This window comes from Hemicordylus capensis, chromosome 4 (assembly GCF_027244095.1).
Source record: "Hemicordylus capensis ecotype Gifberg chromosome 4, rHemCap1.1.pri, whole genome shotgun sequence".
Classification (NCBI taxonomy): domain Eukaryota; kingdom Metazoa; phylum Chordata; class Lepidosauria; order Squamata; family Cordylidae; genus Hemicordylus; species Hemicordylus capensis.
In genome coordinates, this window is record NC_069660.1 from 213,575,799 (window position 1) to 213,594,214 (window position 18,416).

Sequence of the window (18,416 nt, forward strand, 5' to 3'; positions counted from 1 at the left end):
ATTAGCATGAGTGCAAATTTATTATTTTATTAGGCAAGAACAAATCATGTGTGCAGACTGTGCATTAAAGTCATGAAAGGGGCTACAAATGCCCTACAGAAGGGAGCTATTCAAAAGATGAACAAATAGAGGGGGTGCCAACGATGCTCCTTGCTGCTGGTGGTGGCACCAGCTGGACTAGGGCTAGCCCTCTTGGAAGTCACCAGTTCAACTCTTGGTTCAGTCATGAATTGGTCAGAAGGCCTTCGGCAAGCCTCTTTTCACTCACCTTCAGTCAATTGACCTCTGTGAGCCTGAGGCAGGCACCATAAGAACAGCCCTGCTGGGTCAGGCCCAAGACCATCTAGTCCAGCATCCTGTTTCCCACAGTGGCCTAGCAAATGCTGACCCTTTGTGCACACCCTTCTCCCCCACTTTTTGAAAGCAAAGGCAGGAGGGGGCATCTTGATGCCTTGCTGATGCCCCAGTAATTTTCTGCCTGAGGCAACCGCCTCATTTCTCCTGATGGAAGGGCTAACCCACCTCTGCCTTCACTCCTCTGTGGGCAATATATGGGCTGTAATAGTGATCCGCCCTACTGAGTTATGAGACAAAAAGGTTGTTCTCATGATCAGAACTTACCCAGCCTAGGGGGAGGCAGCTTCCTGCCTTCCCCCACATGGCCAGTGCTGCTCCTGGACTTCCCATTGCCATGCACCCACACAACTGGTGCACAATGGCTCCAGAGTGGCAAGGAGACAGGCCAGGAAGCGGGCTGTGGCCTCCCACATCCAGAGACGTATCTAGGGAAAATGGCACCTAGGGCAAGCACTGAAATTGCACCCCCTGTCCAAACATCTGACACCCATCTTTCAGATAACTTTACCATAATATCAGCTCAAAAATACACTCATTAATCTTTTAATATTTCAAAAACTATTTAGCAGTGGATGTAGCCAGACCAAAAAATGCTGGAAAATGACAAATTTCAGTATTCTGGGGCTCATGAAATACCCAAATACTATGTGGAGGTGTACTTGGAAAACTAAACAGAAGTGCCTGTCTAATTCTCTACTATGCATTGTAGCATCACTATTACATAAGCTTTAAAAATAAATGGAGAATTTGACTTTTCCCAGATATTCTGAAAATAATTAAAGGATATGCAGAGTAAATTGTGTCACTGCTTGGAATATATTCTAGTATTTCAGAAAGACAGTTAAAATGAGAGAAAGAGAGCAAGGAACTCCCAGTGGCCTTAATACTAAGGATTTGACACTGATTCAAAGACAAATTCACCATTAATAGCCAAATTATTAAGACATCACATTTAACTCACTTATCACAAGAAGCAAAGTAAGAGCAAATGAATACAATCCTGGCTCATAAGCTTCAGCTCGGTATTCACAAGCCCTGATTCCCTGTCCAAAGTGCCAAACTGAATATGTGTACAGTGACTTATATTAAAAATATTAAATTAAATTTATATTAAATTAAATATTATATTTAAATATAATATATTTAAATTAAAATATATTAAATATATTATATTAAATATTATATTAAATTAAAATATATTATATTATATTAAATTATATTAAGTTTAAAATATTATATTATATTCCCTTCCCCCTTCCCCCCACAGGCCTCTTAATTCATCGCCGTAGCCCGTCCCGGGCTGATTTTCGGGCCTGCAAAGATCAGCGTGGTGGCCATTTTGGAGTCTGCCACGCATGCTCAAATGGCCTCTGTGAGGCCTGGCAAGGCCTAGGGCCTCACAGGGACCGTTTGAGCATGTGCAGTGGCCATTTTTAAAAAGTTTTTTTAAATGGCCACAGAAAACAAAATGGCTGCTGTGCATGCTGGAATGGCCTCACAGAAGCCATTTGAGCATGCATGGTGGCCACTTTGTGTTTGGCAGCCATTTTTTTAAAAAATATATTCATTTAAAAATGGTGCCCCCCTTCAAGTGGTGCCCAGGGCACGTGCCCTGCCTGCCCTACCCAAGATACGCCCCTGCCCACATCTGACAATGCACCATGCGAGGAGTGCAGCGCATTGGGGGATTTCCCTGCTGCTGGGTGTTCTAGCCGCCCAGCTCTGTGGCTGATTAGGCTGTAGGCAGCCTGAGCAGTCACATGTCTGAGGATTGGGGTAGAAGGGCTCACACATGCCTAACACACCCTAACCCTCATTAAAAGCCTGGGTGAAAAAACTCGGGCTACCCCAGTGGAGAGCACTGGGATCAGGCCTGATTCTGGTGCTCCACACCAGCAACCCTACCCAGGTATAACTGCTTGTGTGCACAGCCTTACTGTGTGCAAAACACTTTGAACATGCTAAAGCACTATATAAATATAGTACATAAAAAGGGTGTTCATACAACCCATGGGCAGGCAGGTGAGAAGGCAGGGTCCAACTCACCTTTCCCACAGACAACGGAGTGCCTCCTCTTCGGTCCACTGCTGCACGTTCACATGATCCATGCAGATCTCCGGAGTCCGGGACCAGCCTCCAAATATCCTACAATGCACCGTGCAACAAGCATAGTGCATTTGGGGGATACCCCCATGAGATGGGTGTTCTAGATGCTAGGGGTGTGCACGGAACTGCCAAACTGCGGTCCGGCACTGGGGTGGAGGGTTGCTTTAAGAGCAGGGGGAGGGTTTATTTACCCCTCCCGCCGCTTTCCCACTCTGGCGCCCGTAATTTTAGTAGTAATTGGGGTGGCAGGATACCTCCCTGCCGCCCCTTCCCCCTTTCGCTATGAAAAGCTCCCAGGAGTCTTCTGCGCACGCGCACGTTGTGCATGCGCTTTACGTCTCTGTGACACGTGTGCGCGCGCAGAGGACTCCTGGGAGCTTTTCGTAGCGAAAGGGGGGAAGGGGCGGCAGGGAGGTATCCTGCTGCCCCAATTACTGCTAAAATTACGGGCGCCAGAGCGGGAAAGCGGTGGGAGGGGTAAGTAAACCCTCCCCCTGCTCTTAAAGCAACCCCCCCCCCGAACTGAACTGCCCAGGCCTGGACCTGACCGGACTGGTCCGGAGGCCTTTAGAATGGCCTCCAGACTGGTCTGGGCACATCCCTACTAGACACTCATCTCTGTGCACTTGAGCTGCAAGCAGCCCAAGCTTATACACAATCCCAGAAGCCAGGCTAAGGGCATGCCCTTAACCTTGGCTAAAGGCTGGGCTTAGAAATTGGGTTGGCTGGTAGGAGCACCAGGATACACGTAGGTCACAGTGCTCCACATGAACAGCCTAGCCCAGGCGAGACTGCTTGTGAGCACAATATATGGATGGATAGAGTACCTTATTAGTGTCTGCTTTCCTACCTTATGTAGTGTAACCATTTCAGGAAGGAAACAAATCCACTGCAGGAAACATTAATTAAACAAAGTGCTACTTCAATAGTAAATGAGAGTACTGCTAGTAAATAAGAGTACAGTTTTTGGATCAGTAAATACTTCTTTGACTTTGGAACTTGATTATTTGGGGGCAAATCCCACCTTGACTAGGGCTGAACATGGTGGGCTTCCTAGCAAAATGGCCGTTGTGTATGTAGTGGCTGCACAATATTTGTAGTAGTACTAGCTGGTGGAAGATGCTGCAAGGTTTTTAGTACACATGTTTAAATGGATATTGTGATGCTTTTAGATTTTGCGCACCATTCTGGGGTCTAAGAATGAAGGGCAGTACATAAAAGTATAAATAAATTTAGAAAGTAATTCTTATGATGGTGTGGCAGATCCAAATCCTGTGCACAGCAGTTTGGATGCACACAAACCAGCCCACCACAAACTGGGAACTAACATGTACAAGATTTTCTATGACTACTGTGTGTTCAGAGGATGCTGCAAATTATAAATAATTAGAAAGTCCATTATACCCTGGGAACCGCTACTGAAATAATAAATAATAATGATGATGATGGTGATGTGATAATTCTATAATACTTATTCACAAGGCACCCTTTACTGTTTCTGGAAATATGTCTAGCATGTCTAGCCTCCCTCCCCACACCCACTTGACTTTAAAATAAATAAATAAATAAAAGTGTTTCCCTTTTTGTGCCATGCCATTTCTATGATGTGTATCATTCAAAGGGTTTTTAAATAAAATAAAATAAAATAAAATAAACACACATCCAGTCTAGTAAAGCTCAGTGTTACCTCAGCGGTAGCCAAATAATGAATGTAACCTTTTTACAAACAGAGTGGGCTAGGGGAAGAGCCACATAGCAACTGTGATACAAAGTGTGTTTTTGCAGAAGTAATTGCAATTCATTGAGGAATTTAGCTCAAGCAAGTGGGAGCAGGTGGTGGTGTAGGGATGATGCACTTGCTGCTTTAATGTTTTTCAGCGATGGCTTTTATTCTAGAAGTCAGGCTAAGTAGCAATCCTCACAGCACCATCCCAAGCTGGTTTAGAATGATGGGTTTTTTGGTTTTTTTTAATTTTCTTCACAGTTCCTGGACCAATAATGCAATTCATCCCAGACATATTAGCCCACCACCCCACCCAAGAGTCACAACAGAAGAGAGAAAATACTTCATTGGGCATAGTTTGCTTAATGTATATCAGCCCAAGGGCATGTGATCTTTAAATAAAATTGGGCTTCCTTTTAACTACATTTTTTCTATAGAGAGAGTAGAGCTGTCTAAAGATGTTTTTATTTAATATTGAAAACAGAAACATTGAATTGAAGTTGTGCTAAAGCATTTTGTGTGTTCTTCCACCTAGCCTCAGTCTCCTTAGCACAACTGAGCCATTTTGAGAGGTTGGTCTAAATCCTTGCTTATGATATCACATCCCAGAATGCTCTCTGTCTGAACAAGTCTTTTCTTTCTACAGGCCACTGAGCCTGTAGAAAGGCTTATGTGACTTCATGTGACAAGTCGCACTGGAGCAAGTGGCTTTATTGCTCAGCTTTTATATCACAAAAAGTCTTCTCGCCAAATGCTTCCCAGTTCCCACAAGAACAGAATGGGTCTTTGCGCCTTCTGTTTTTGTGTGTCTTCAGCCAAGTGCAATTAAATACAGTCCTAACTACAATTTTCCTTCTATTTAGCCTTTAGTTATAACAGCCGGACAATGAAATTAAACACAGATGTGCCACACTTGATTCCAAATGTGGAGAAATTACATAAAAATTAGTGGTTTAAGATTTCAAGGCAAGCTGAAGGAATTTTAAAGTAGGGGGGAATGAGTGCTATGTAAGCGAAGAACAGGAGGAAGGAAAGTTTATGGCTTTGGTTATGGCTATAACATTTACAAGTTAGCTTTGAGAACTTGCAAAGCTATCATGAGCCATATTTTCCTGTAATTTCCATGTTTGAGATTTTATTCTTTGGTTTTAGTTATTAAACTATCTGTTTATGGCCACCCAATGGCGCAGTGGGGCAGTAACCTTCCTAGAGAGCAGGAGGCTGTTGGCTGGAATCCCTGCTGGTGTGTTTCCCAGAATATGGGAAACTCCTCTATTGGGCAGCAGTGATATAGGAAGGTGCTGAAAGGCATAATCTCATACTGCACGGGAGATGGCAGTGGTAAACCCCTCCTGTATTCTACCACAAAAAAACACATGGTTCTGTGGTTGCCAGGAGTCAACACCGACTCGACGGCACAACCTTTCCTTTTCCCCCCTTTATGGTACTCTCATTTGGAGGTAGAAGGAGGGAAGCAAAAAAGTAGCAAGAATGCAAAATAAATCTAACTAGCTAGAGGCATATACTGTACCTTATTTTTAGGTAGTAGTATTTATTTTGCAGCCGCCTCAACCCTGTAAAATGAGAGTGACACCAGTAAATAGGTGAATTTACTTATGCTACGTCTACATAGTAGTGATAACAATATTTGACATATATATAACACTTTTTTACAGTTTAGTGCTCAAAGTACTTCAGGTACATTAGTACAGTAATTACAGCAACTCTGTAAGCTAGGTCAGGATTATTATTCCCATGCTACAAGTTTTTCATGATGGGAAAGAGTTAAAGGGATATATAAGAAGTAGAGGTCATAAAGCAGGTCCTGAAACAACTTGGAACCCTTTTATTTGTAATCCTGGCTTGACAGGTGTTCTGTAACATCTAATTAGCATTGAGAAATCACTCAGGAGGGGGGAAATCAGCTTGTCTCTGACAAACTGTAGTTCTATTCCATGAAGCTACATTACTTGGTCTTGGCCCTTACCTGGGTACCCCTGCCTTCTGAGATATGGCACGTGTGAATGGGAAGAGGCCATTCTCTGCGATAGTGGCATAACTTGGGAATGTTCTTCCAAGAAAAGTCTGCCTAGTACTGCTATAAGTCAGTTATGAGATCAAGGTGGCACACACACCCTTCATGTTTCTGGCGCAATGGTGCCTTTCAGCTGTGACTCATTGCTGCTCTTCTAAAATTGATAACAGTGTTGCTTTTGCTTAATGTGTTGTATTGTAAACCATCTTGGATGTTATGGCAGAAAGGCAGGATTAAAGTAAATAAATATTATTTACTTAATAAATAATACACAGGTATATCTATTATATTCCCTGGATGTTCTGAAGCATTCACATAAAGGAATGTCCCTTTAACTTAAGAGTAATCTGTGAAATCCTTGTAATTGGGGAGAATCAGTTCCTGTGCATTGCTTACATGAGTGCTGTTCAGACATTACATTATGTTTGTGTAAAAGTGTCTGTATGCATGTACACATTTGAGTGAAAGAAAGTACATGTTGGAAAGTTGTGCCGTCGAGTCAGTGTCAACACAGGAGGGGTTTACCACTGCCATCTCCCGCACAGTATGAGATTATGCCTTTCAGCATCTTCTTATATCACTGCTGCTCAATATAGGTGTTTCCCATAGTTTGGGAAACATACCAGCGGGGATTTGAACCAGCAAACTTTTGTTCCTTAGGCAAGTTACTTCCCCGCTGAGCCATTAGGTGGCTTATGAGTTCATTTCAAAAGTAATCCTGGGTACAGGTCCACTCAAATGCAGGATGCTGATAGGAAGAGTGTATTGAATATAATGTGTGGATAACTTTACTTGTGTACACTGTACCCAGACTGTACATGTGTTGAACATAATATGTAAATAAGGTTATGGACTTTGGACGGGATTATTGCAATGCCCTTTATGTGAGATTGCCTTTAAAGACAGTTTGAAAGCTTGAGGTGCTGCAAAAGCAGGCCTCTAGAACAGGGTTTCTTAACCTTGGGCCCCCAGATGTTGTTGGACTACAACTCCCAGAATCCCCTGACATGGCCTTTGTGGCTGGGGATTCTGGGAGTTGTAGTCCAACAACATCTGGGGGCCCAAGGTTAAGAAAACCTGCTCTAGAATGTTGGTGGGAGCTGGGCAATTACAGCATGTTACAGCTATTTTATTCTAGCTGCACTCAGGGGCAGAGCCACCATTGGGTGAACAGGTTCAAAGAACCTAGGCTGCCACCCTTCAGGGGCCGCATCTCATGGCCCCAGACACGCCCCTGCATCTGCTGTCAGACATGGGTGTGGTTTAGTTCCCAAACGGGGCCTCCCTGTTTGGGATAAGATTGGTCCGCGCTGTGTTGGCAGCACGGGCCGGAGTGACTCTCCCTGCCTTTTAAAGGGGGCTAATCACGGTACCATTTGGGAACTAAACCATGCCCTCGCGTCTGGTGTAGCTAAACGCTCCCTGCGTCTGATGTCAGACACAGAGGGCGGGGCTAGGGGTACTATCTTTTAAAGTTTTGAATTATCTGAGATGGACCATGTTATCTTAAGGATCACCTTTTCCAGTATGAACCTGCCCAAACTTTGAGATCAGCTGCAGAGGCTTTGCTTTCTGGTCCACCATTAATATAAATTTGATTGGCAGGACTTTGTTGGTGATGACACTGTAGTCCCTAGGGAGATTGGATTGGTTCTCTCTCTTTTCATCTTAGACAGATGTTGGGGGAAAAATTTCCCCTTGAAGGCTTTTAATTTTGCTATGTACATGATTTTATTGCCTTATGGCCAAACATTCCTGTTAACTATAAGGCTGCACAAGATAGGTTCCCTTGAACTCCACAGAGCTGATCACGCAAGCAGGGAGGGGGGATGATTTTCACCATTCTCTTTTTCCCCTGGAAGTGCCCTGTTCTGCCTGAAAATATGCCCCTCAGGAACATATCTTGGGGTTGCATAGGGCACTTGCAGTTCCAGGGGAAGGAGAAGCCTGCAAAAATCACCCTCCCTTGCATGATCAGCACTGCTAAGGAAGCAGTCTGCTGAGGGGCACTTATTCCTGATGTGCAGCTGCAAAGTTAATGGACATGTCAGCCAATGTGTTTAAATTGTGCCTTAAAAAAATACTGTTGTTTTATGGTTGCATTCTTGTAAGCCACTTGCATTTTTCAAAAATTCAAATGGGGTAAAAATGAAGTACATTTACATCATGCATGCTACAGTGCAACACTATAATGACACATCCTATATATTTTGAAATAAGACATAAAAAAACACAACACTTTAGCATTATGGCCTCAATGGGCTAATTTCCAAATTGAGGGATGCTAGCATCTGAAGTCTGCTTAAAAGACATGTTCCCTGGCCTCAGCCTACATGCCTGCCCCTATTAATTACAGGTGGATTTGAAGGGCCTGTTACTTAAAGGTGAGGCTGAACTATGCATATCTTTTTCTGCTCAGTAGCAAAACCATACTGCTTATGGGGAGCAATCGTCTGTGGGGAAGAGAGGCAAGAGCTTCTACTTCTTTCCAGGGGCATAACAAGGTTGGAGTGGGCCCAGAGATAAAATTTTAAAATGCCCCCCCATCACTGCCTTCCTCCAAAAATTAAAATATATATATATTCAAGGAAGCTCGGGCGGGCGTTTGGGTGGGGGAGACATGTCTCTGCCCCCCTCAGGCAGGGGCCCCCAAGATAATAGTCTCCCCTTGCCCTATTATAGTTACGCCCCTGCTTCTTTCCTACCCCCCTACTTTAATAAGTCTGTAACAATTAAAAAAGGAGGGGGGATACAAAATCCCTTCCCTCACTGTGAGGAGTCCTGGGTAGGCTGCTACCATCCACTTTTTAAATATGAGCAGATTCATTTAAAAAGTAGGGGTGGGCCCGGACTGGTCCAGAGGCCATTGAAAAAGCCTCCGGACCGGTCCGGACCTGGGTGGTTCGGATTGGGGGTGGGGGTCGCTTTAAGAGCGGCGGGAGGGTTTACTTACCCCTCCCGCCGCTTTCCCGCTTGGCACCGTAAGTAGTAGAGTAATTGGGGTGGCAGGATCCCTCCCTGCCGCCCCTTCCCCGCTGCAGAGGAAAGAAGAAAGAAGGAAGGGCGAAGCCTGTCAGCGGCCTGAGGGGAATGAGTGGCCATGGCAGCAGCAGCAAGGAAGGGCCCAGTCAACCACTGCTGCTGTTTGGGCCAGTGGCAGAGGGAGGCAGGGAGGCAAGGGATGAGCCTGGGCCTGTCAGTGGCCTGAGGGGAACGAGCGGCCATTGTGGTGGCAGTAGCGAAGAAGGGCCCAGTCAACTGCTGTTGCTGCTCCTGTGGGAAGAAGAAGAGCAGGACTCGCGTGAGGAGGTCTCTGGGTCTAGGAGGCTGCAGCTTGGCCAGTAGGTGCCAGCAATGCTGCAGCCACGACCAAGAGGGGTAAGGGGGATGGAAGCAACGGGATGGAGGAGGAGGAGGAGGAGGAGTGCTGCTCAGGTGAGGCTGGAGAGATCTCTGAGCTGAGGGGGGCTGTGGCAGGGCATGAGGGGAACAATAAAGTACTAGCGCACAGATGCTCTGCCTGGGTTAAGCTAGTATTCTTTCATCCTGTTGTGCTGTTGTCTTCTGCTTACTCCCTGCTTTATTTAAAGACAACCTGTAAGTAAACTGGCACAAAACACTTCTAACGCTTACATAATCCTGGGGAGAAAAATATCTTTCGGACTTGTGGGATCACTTTCTCACATTATCTGTGAATGCTTGTTGAAAGGTGTTATACAAAGGGCAAGTGTTACTATTAATACTTGCCTTTGTCAGCACAAGGTGAACTTGGTTTAAAAACAGAACCTCTTTCTGACAACAGGAAATATTGCCCATTTACTTTACTGACATACCCTTTTCCCTTCCTCCCTTCTCCCATTGATGAAACTACAGCTGAAGAAGTGGAGAGACTGGCTGCAATGCGCTCAGACTCGCTGGTTCCAGGGACCCACACTCCGCCAATTCGAAGGAGAAGCAAGTTTGCCACTCTAGGAAGACTTTTCAAGCCATGGAAATGGCGGAAGAAGAAGAGTGAGAAGTTTAAGCACACGTCAGCAGGTAATGCAAACTCTGCTCTCTCTAGTGGATGGTGCTTTCTTTTGAAGGCAAGCAAGGAAACCAGCATTTGACTGCTAGTGTACACACATTACAGAGCAGCCCACAAGGGTCTATCCACACTACGTTCTTTATTGATTTCTGGTGATTACTAGTCCCAATAAGCTCCCCATGGTACCTGTTCCCACCCTAATCCTCCATATAGCAGATACAGAGAAACATGGGCTGTATACAGATGCCACAAAATTGATGGCACAGAATTAGATGAATAAACTGAGGTGATAGAATTCTGAACAGCACTTGTTTGGCATCTCACTCTCGTCATTTCCTCATCACCTACTAAAGCTAAGACTATGTCTAGTTGTTTTTGTGCATATTCCATTTGCCTTTGCCTTTCTTTTCTCCCGGTGATGGATTAAGTCCTACATCAGCCTGATTTCTAAAGTTTAATGAGCCTGGCATAGCTAGCATCCATTTTTAAAGAGGCCTGAAGCTCTGTCTTGGTGTCAGTCAGCTTACAAAACTGCTCACAGAAGCTTAAATATTTTCTGTCTTTTTTATTAGACAGCAGAAGCCTGCCCCATTAGTTAAGTGGCCTGGCCTTCCAGGGTTTTTTAGCGTAAACTGTTTTAAATGGCTGCCCTTGTTTTCCAGGGTTTTTAGCTGTTTGAATGTTTAATTAATTTTGTTCTGTTTTTATAGTTTTGATTTTAGTTGTTAACTGGTTTTAATTGTTTTATCCTGTTGTAAACCACCCTGAGCCGTTTTGGAAGGGCGGTATATAAATCAAATAAATAAATAAATATGTGCTGCTAACTCAGCCTTAAGTATCCTGGAAATTGCTCCAAAGGAAATTTCCACTTTCCAGAGAGACAAGCCAAGATGGTAATTGGATTTTCTCCAGCAACATTTATTTGCATAAGAGTTGGAGACATCATTAGCATACAAAAATTGCAGGTAGTAGTGTTGGTCCGTTAGAAAAATGCAAAAGTAACAGTAGGATAATGCCTTTACTGGGACTATCTAACGTGTTATAAGAATCAAGATCCCAAAGGTCCATCTAACCCAACATACGCCTTCTTACCACAGTAGCCCACCAAATGCCTTCAGGAAGCCTATAAACAGGTCATGTAAACATCCCTCTTGGTCCCCGGTAGGGAAGTGCATGGATGGCTCGGGCAGCTGCCGGTGGGGTGGGGAGCAGTTCCCTTAAAAAGCAGCTAAGCCGCTCCTTACCTGCTCGTCTGCCACCCTGCACTTTTCCAGGAGTGGCGCCCACTCTCCAAAAGATAGTGCATGGCTGCGGCTCTGTTCTCTGCAGCCTGCATGCAGCGTTGGCATGCATATGGCTGGCACAGTAGTTCAGTGCTTCCCAGAGGAGGTGCTGAACTGGCTTGTGCACATCCCTAGTCCCCAGCAAGTGGTATTTAGCAGCATACTGCAAGTGTCTCAAAAGAATGAGCAAGCTGAAGAACTTTTCTTCAGGTTGTATATTAAGTTGTGTGTAAGAGAGAAAAGATCTTCCTGGACTTACTGTAATGGGAAAGCCCCAATCTGCCACTTGTAGGATTGAGTGGAGGAGGTGTTAACACAGGTTCACCTAGGCTGGTTTGTGCTAGGTGTCAAATTCCCAGGAGACAAGGTGGGCTCCTGGCCCTTCTTGAACTCAAGAATGTCTGGGTAGGCACACAAAAAAGGGGTCAGCCTCGGGATCAGCCAGGGGAGGAGGTTAGCTTGTCACCTGAGTCCTCCTCCAGGCTTGCTGCATTCAGCTGGTTCTCTCTCCTGGGGAACATCCGGCTCTCATACTCAGAAGCAGCCCCTCATTGGCTGCTTTGTCTTTAAATGCCCCAGTGCAGAGCTGGCAGGGCTGTCTACTTCCAGCCCCACCCCCTTCCTGACCTTGTTTCCTGTTTCCTGCCCCACCCCACCCAACCTAGCTGTCTCCCTGGAGCTGTTTCCTGCAGCTCTCCCTGCCTTGCTCTCAGTCTCAACCCCACTGGGCTCCAACCATCCTGGACTCTTCTCATCCCTGCTACACCCTGAAGGGAGCGAAAGCTCCAAAGAAGGGATGTTACACCCTTCTCCAGACTCCACAGGGCCACACAAGCAACCAGGTAATGTGGCAACCCAACACTAGGTGCTAAAAAGATCTCCGTTTTGTACCAAGAGCTGCTGCTGTGAAGAAGGCATGATTACCAGTGGTGTGCACGGAATGCTGGTTTGAAGCAGAGGGATCTTTTAAAGGATGGGGGAGGGTGCTCTTACCCTGCCCACTGCATTTCTCCCGCTGGTGCTGCCTTTTAAAATGGTCCAGCAGGGCAGCAGCGTACCTCCTTGCTGCCCTGGTGCCTTTTCGGACCAAAAGTGACTGGAAGTTGCCGCTGCACGTGCACACGTCAAGTCTTTCAAACCGGCTCCGTGCACATCCCTTTGTTTATTCTCCCTTTGATTATTATTCATAATCCCTAAGATTATTCTCCCTTTGAAAATATATACATTACAAATTGTTCAGATCTCCCTCTAACTGCTAACTGTCTTTATTGCTTTGCTGTTCACTAGCGTAGGGTTATAAAACCACCCTAACTGTTCTTGTCTGTTAGGAACACAATAGCCTAGAACTATTTGCATGATAGCAGTAGTTCAACAGGGATTTTTTGAGAGTTTGGACCCCCCCCCCTTTTTTTTAATGGAAACTGGTTGACTGCAAGGCAGCAAGGTTAAGAATAAAATCTTCACTTACTCTGGGTTTCCACCACACTCTCCCTCTGTCAAAATCTAGCTTGTCAGCTTCTCAGAGTAGGGTCTGATTTTTTTGCTGCTGTTATGTTTTAAAGGGTTTTATATAGCATCAATAATGTACTAATCACATATCAATGATGCTATATAAAAATAATATTTCCAATGTGCTAGTTTTACTGCATACTCTGAGCTTTTTTAACATGTGCGAGCATTCAAAAGTATGACTTCCTTCTGCAGACTGAAGCAGTACCATGGAGAATTCTGGCATTTCATTCTGCTAATGTGGAGAACAGCCCCTAGTCCAGTGGAGTGAAATGTTGATGTGCAAAACTCCTGTGCCCCATCATAACTTTTTCCCCTCAAGCACTGCTTCCAACACTTCCAGTTTAGCATTAAGGAGTCAGACACCCAGGCGGGCATGCCTTAAAGTATCTAAAATAACAACAAACTCAAAACCAGTGGCCATACAGAAATTTATGTAACCATTTCAGTTCCCATCACATTTAGTGTGGAATTCTCTCCTTCACTGAAAATCACTTTCTTTAAAAAAGCTGACCTTTTGCACAATGCAACACTGGCGTTGCCTATCAGCTGGCTCTGCTATTATTTATTTATTTATTTATTTACACAGTCAAACAGGTGTTATTGAATAGTTTGTTTTATCCAGACATTGAGTCCTTCCCAAGGACCTGGGATGGCTGAATTTTATTATCAGTGTTGTTGCTGTTATTATTATAGATATCGTTGCAGAATATAGGCTGTTCCCAGTAATGCTGCTTTTTGTAATTGGCTGATGGTGATTTCTGTGGCCCCTATGGTGTTGAGGTGCTCTTCAGGTTGTTTTGGAATTGCACCTAGGGCACCAGTTACCACTGGGATTATTTTGGTCTTCTTCTGCCACAGCCTTTCAATTTCAGTTTGTAGATCTTTGTATTTTGTGATTTTTTTCTATTTCTTTTTCTTCTATTCTGCTATCCCCTGGCATTGCTATGACAATTATTTTGACTTGTTTTTCTTTCTTCTCGACTACAGTTATATCTGGTGTATTGTGTGGCAGATGTTTGTTTGTTTGTAGTCGGAAGTCCCATAATATTTTTGCATCTTCATTTTCTACAACTTTTTAAATTTTATGGTCCCACCAGTTTTTGGCTACAGGTAGCTTGTATTTTTTGCAGATGTTCCAGTGAATCATCCCTGCTACCTTGTCATGCCTTTGTTTGTAGTCAGTCTGTGCGATCTTTTTACAACAGCTGATTAGGTGGTCCACTGTTTCATCTGCTTCTTTACAAAGGCGGCACTTGCTGTCTGTGGTGGATTTTTCTACTTTTGCTCTTATTGCATTTGTTCTTAGTGCCTGTTCTTGTGCAGCCAGTATTAAACCCTCTGTTTGTTTCTTCAAGTTGCCATTCTTAAGCCATTGCCAGGTCTTGGTGATGTTTGATTTTCCAGTTATATTGTGCAAATATTGACCATGCAGTTGCTTATTTTTCCATTTTTCTGCTCAGTTCTTGACTTGTTCTTTCTTGTAGGTGGTGGTATTATTGTTGTTGTTGTTGTTACATTTCTATCCCACTCTTCCTCCAAGGAGCCCAGAGTGGTGTATTACATACTTGAGTTTCTCCTCACAACAACCCTGTGAAGTAGGTTAGGCTGAGAGAGAAGTGACTGGCCCAGAGTCACCCAGCAAGTATCATGGCTGAATGGGGATTTGAACTTGGGTCTCCCCGGTCCTAGTCCAGCACTCTAACCACTACACCACGTTGGCTCTCTATGCATATGACAGGCAGCATTGTGCAATATGTGGTTGATGAGCAATGCTAGCATTGCATTGCACACATCATGTCAGCCAATTTATGCAATGTGTGTATTTTCTTAAACTAACATGGCTGGATTTTAATGTGCTGCTTTTCCTGAGGAAAAGCATCAAGAATAAAAAACATTTGCCAATTATAGAGAAGCTGACATTTGCTTTGGAGTCCACATTCTCTGCTCTAGTATATATTAGCAACTTCACCTTGCTCTGTAGGTGTAAAGTTGTAGGCTGTAAAGCTGTTGCTAATATAAACAAAAGGAAGACAATGTTGCTTTATCACTCCTTTCAGAACTATCCAAAGTCTAGTAAAAACAATTTACCTCTTGACGTTTCTAAAGTGTGGTCACGTGCCAGTGTGGTGTAGTGGTTAGAGTGCTGGACTAGGACTGGGGAGACCCAAGTTCAAATCCCCATTCAGCCATGATACTAGCTGGGTGACTCTGGGCCAGTCACTTCTCTCTCAGCCTAACCTACTTCACAGGGTTGTTGCTTGCTGGGGTTCTTGCTGGAGTCTCCAGTGAAAAGCACGGGAGAGCATGAAGGCTGATTGTTGGAGTCTCGAGTGAAATACACGGGGGAGCACACTGGGTTATGGAAGTGGGGATACTTATATCCCAAAACATGCCCTGAAGGCAAATTCCTACTGTCCTACTTTGCTGATTAGCAGTGCCAGGCTGGACCTCCACAGAATGCATTGTACCTGATCATTCTTCCTGCTTAGCTGGGGCTTCCGTTCCCCAAAGGGAAGAGGGGGCATGCATCTGGATCCCCGTTCCAACTAGCTTTGTTTGCAGCCAAATCTAGAGGTGACTAGCCCATTGCCAACTAAGTGACCTGTTCCCCATGTGTACCATAAACTGAGAGCTCACGTTACTGTGCAGCTCCTGAGCATATCCAAAGCGCAGTCTCCAAGCCCGGAGGCACAACTGCAAACGGGGAGGCTCCTGGGAGCCAGGCAGAATAAGCATAGCTGGTAATAGGTTACTATTGGTTATAGAGTTCTTTCTAGTGTTTGCCACACCTCAAAAAGATTTTTACACTGTGGCCCTTGATCTCGATGATTCCAGCCCCACATTCTAACAAGGCTTATGTGCACATGCAGAGCTTGGTGCAAGCAGGTGCTGTTCCGTTCTTTTTAGTGCTGGAGAGTGTTCTGCATGTGCAATAGGGATGCATAGATGCATCCTCTACTCCACCGCCATAACTGACTCCATTAGCCCTTCCTTCTGATGATATCAGAAAGAACAGGTGAAACAATGAAGCCTTCTTGATTGGCTTGGCCGAGACTAGCTGCCATGTGACTCCATCTCTGCTAGACCTGTCTTCCTTAGTGGCCATCCCAGCAGGTCATTATGTAACATGATGTAAGAATGATAGCTGAATTTGCTATTTTCCTCTTCTTTCCCCATCCTTTTTTTTTTATATCGTATCCATTAGTTGTAAGTTTTTGTCTCTCTTTACTTATACTTATTATTGATTTGATTTGATTTGATTTGATTTCTATACTGCCCTTCCAAAAATAGCTCAGGGTGGTTTACATTAAAACACTAAAATCTAGGGGTGTGCACAGAACCGCAGAGCTGCGGTCCGGCACTGTGGGGTGGGTTCCTTTAAGGGCGGGGAGGGTTTACTTACCCCCCCGCCACTTGCCCCTGTCCAGCGCGCGTATTTAATGTAATAATTGGGGCAGCAGGATACTTCCCTGCTGCCCCTTGCCCCTCTGCAATGCCCCAGCTTTGACTCACAGTTTTGAAAATAAATTACTGCTGCCCAGTGCCAATAATGAAGTTGAAGAAGAAGCCGGCCTCCACTTCGGCGCCTCTCCGCCCGGCGGCTCCCCCAGGAGCCGCCGCCGCCTCCCAGCAGCCACTGAGAGCGGCTCTGCCATGGAGGACGCTCCGCGGCGCCGCAGCAACCCTCACTTCCGGCTACCATGCGACTTTCCCCCACATACAGAGTGGCTGCATTCTGCCACTCTGTGTGCGGGGGAAGTTGCATGGAAGCCGGAAGTGAGGGTTGCCGCGGCGCGTCCTCCATGGCAGAGCCGCTCTCAGTGGCTGCTGGGAGGCGGCGGCGGCTCCTGGGGGAGCCGCCGGGCGGAGAGGCGCCGAAGTGGAGGCCGGCTTCTTCTTCAACTTCATTATTGGCACTGGGCAGCAGTAATTTATTTTCAAAACTGTGAGTCAAAGCTGGGGCATTGCAGAGGGACAAGGGGCAGCAGGGAAGTATCCTGCTGCCCCAATTATTACATTAAATACGCGCGCTGGACGGGGGCAAGTGGCGGGGGGGTAAGTAAACCCTCCCCGCCCTTAAAGGAACCCCCCCACCCGGACCCGGACCAGCCAGATCCGAACCGGTCTGGAAAGTCCGGAGGCCTTTACAATGGCTTCCAGACCGGTTCGGACACACCCCTACTAAAATCAGTTAACTGTTAAAATCGAAAAATGTAAAAACAACATAAAGCCATTATTAAAACTATCAAAACAGTTTTTAAAACTTTACCGTTTAAAAACCCTGGAAGGCCAGGTCATACAGATAGGTCTTAAGGGGTCTCCTGAAAGCCAATAATGAACTCAGATTGCAGATTTTTGCCAGGAGTGCATTCCACAGCTCAGGAGCAGCCACAGAGAAGGCCCGCCTCTGAGTTGCCACCAGACGTGTTGGTGGCAACTGAAGACAGACCTCCTCAGATGACCTTAATGTGCAATGGGGATCATACCGAAGAAGGTGTTCTCTACTTGTCTCTCCTACGTATCTGACATCTTTTTACAGCAGCCCAATACCCACAACCCCACACCCTCCCTCTCCTGCCCAACAGTTGTTTCCACATTTTTGGATATGCACTTTACAGTGTATCCATTACAAAATAAACATGCATTTCAACCTTTCCAGCTTGTCATAAGGTTCCCCCACCACCACTTTTTGGTCTATGTAATTCAGATAATTCTACCTGCAGCAGGTGACCTATGTCTGCTAGGGATGTGCACAAACCAGTTTGGCGGTTCTTTTACAGACTACAAAACCAGTTCAGAGGTCCAGTGTTTGGATCAGTAAGGCGGGGGTTACCTTTTAAGGAGCAGGGAGGGTGCCCATGCCCCCCCCCGCAGCTTGCCTCCCACCGGCATTGTCCCCCCAAAATGCTGGCATGGGGCTGCTCTGTACCCCATTGCAACCCCGGTCAGTGTTGTACCGGAAGTGGCTGGTGCGTATGTGCACGTGCACCGGCTACTTCTGGTATGACACTGACCGGGGCTGCAAGGAGGTACACAGCAGCCCCACGCCAGCATTTTGGGGACAGCGCCAGCGGGGGGGGCACCCTTCCTGCTCCTTAAAAGGTAAACACCCACACACACGCCTCCCGGGAGTACATGAACCTGTTTGTGCACATCCCTAATGACTGCCTCCCATTTTCTGATGTATGTGTGAGGTGTGCTAAGCTGATTTAGCAAACTATTTATATAACACAGAGATTATGTTTTTAAGAACGCCTTCCCCTTTGATAATCAGTTCTTCCTTTTTGGTCTTTTGCTACATTTTTGGTGAGTAAATTGACAGGTTTTAGATATAAGGGTAGCTACTTCTCTACCTTTAACAGCCTCAGGTGC

At 45.5% G+C, this 18,416-nt stretch overlaps 1 protein-coding gene across 11 annotated transcripts in view; it reads left to right on the forward strand.

Moving 5' to 3' along the window:
- Positions 1–18,416, forward strand: part of PHACTR1 (phosphatase and actin regulator 1) — a 451,342-nt gene that overhangs the window by 266,423 nt on the left and 166,503 nt on the right. For all 11 annotated transcript variants that reach the window (XM_053250895.1, XM_053250898.1, XM_053250896.1 and 8 more), the window contains one exon: positions 10,095–10,259. In XM_053250895.1, the coding sequence (XP_053106870.1) occupies positions 10,095–10,259 (165 nt within the window). The remainder of the gene's footprint in view (positions 1–10,094; positions 10,260–18,416) is intronic.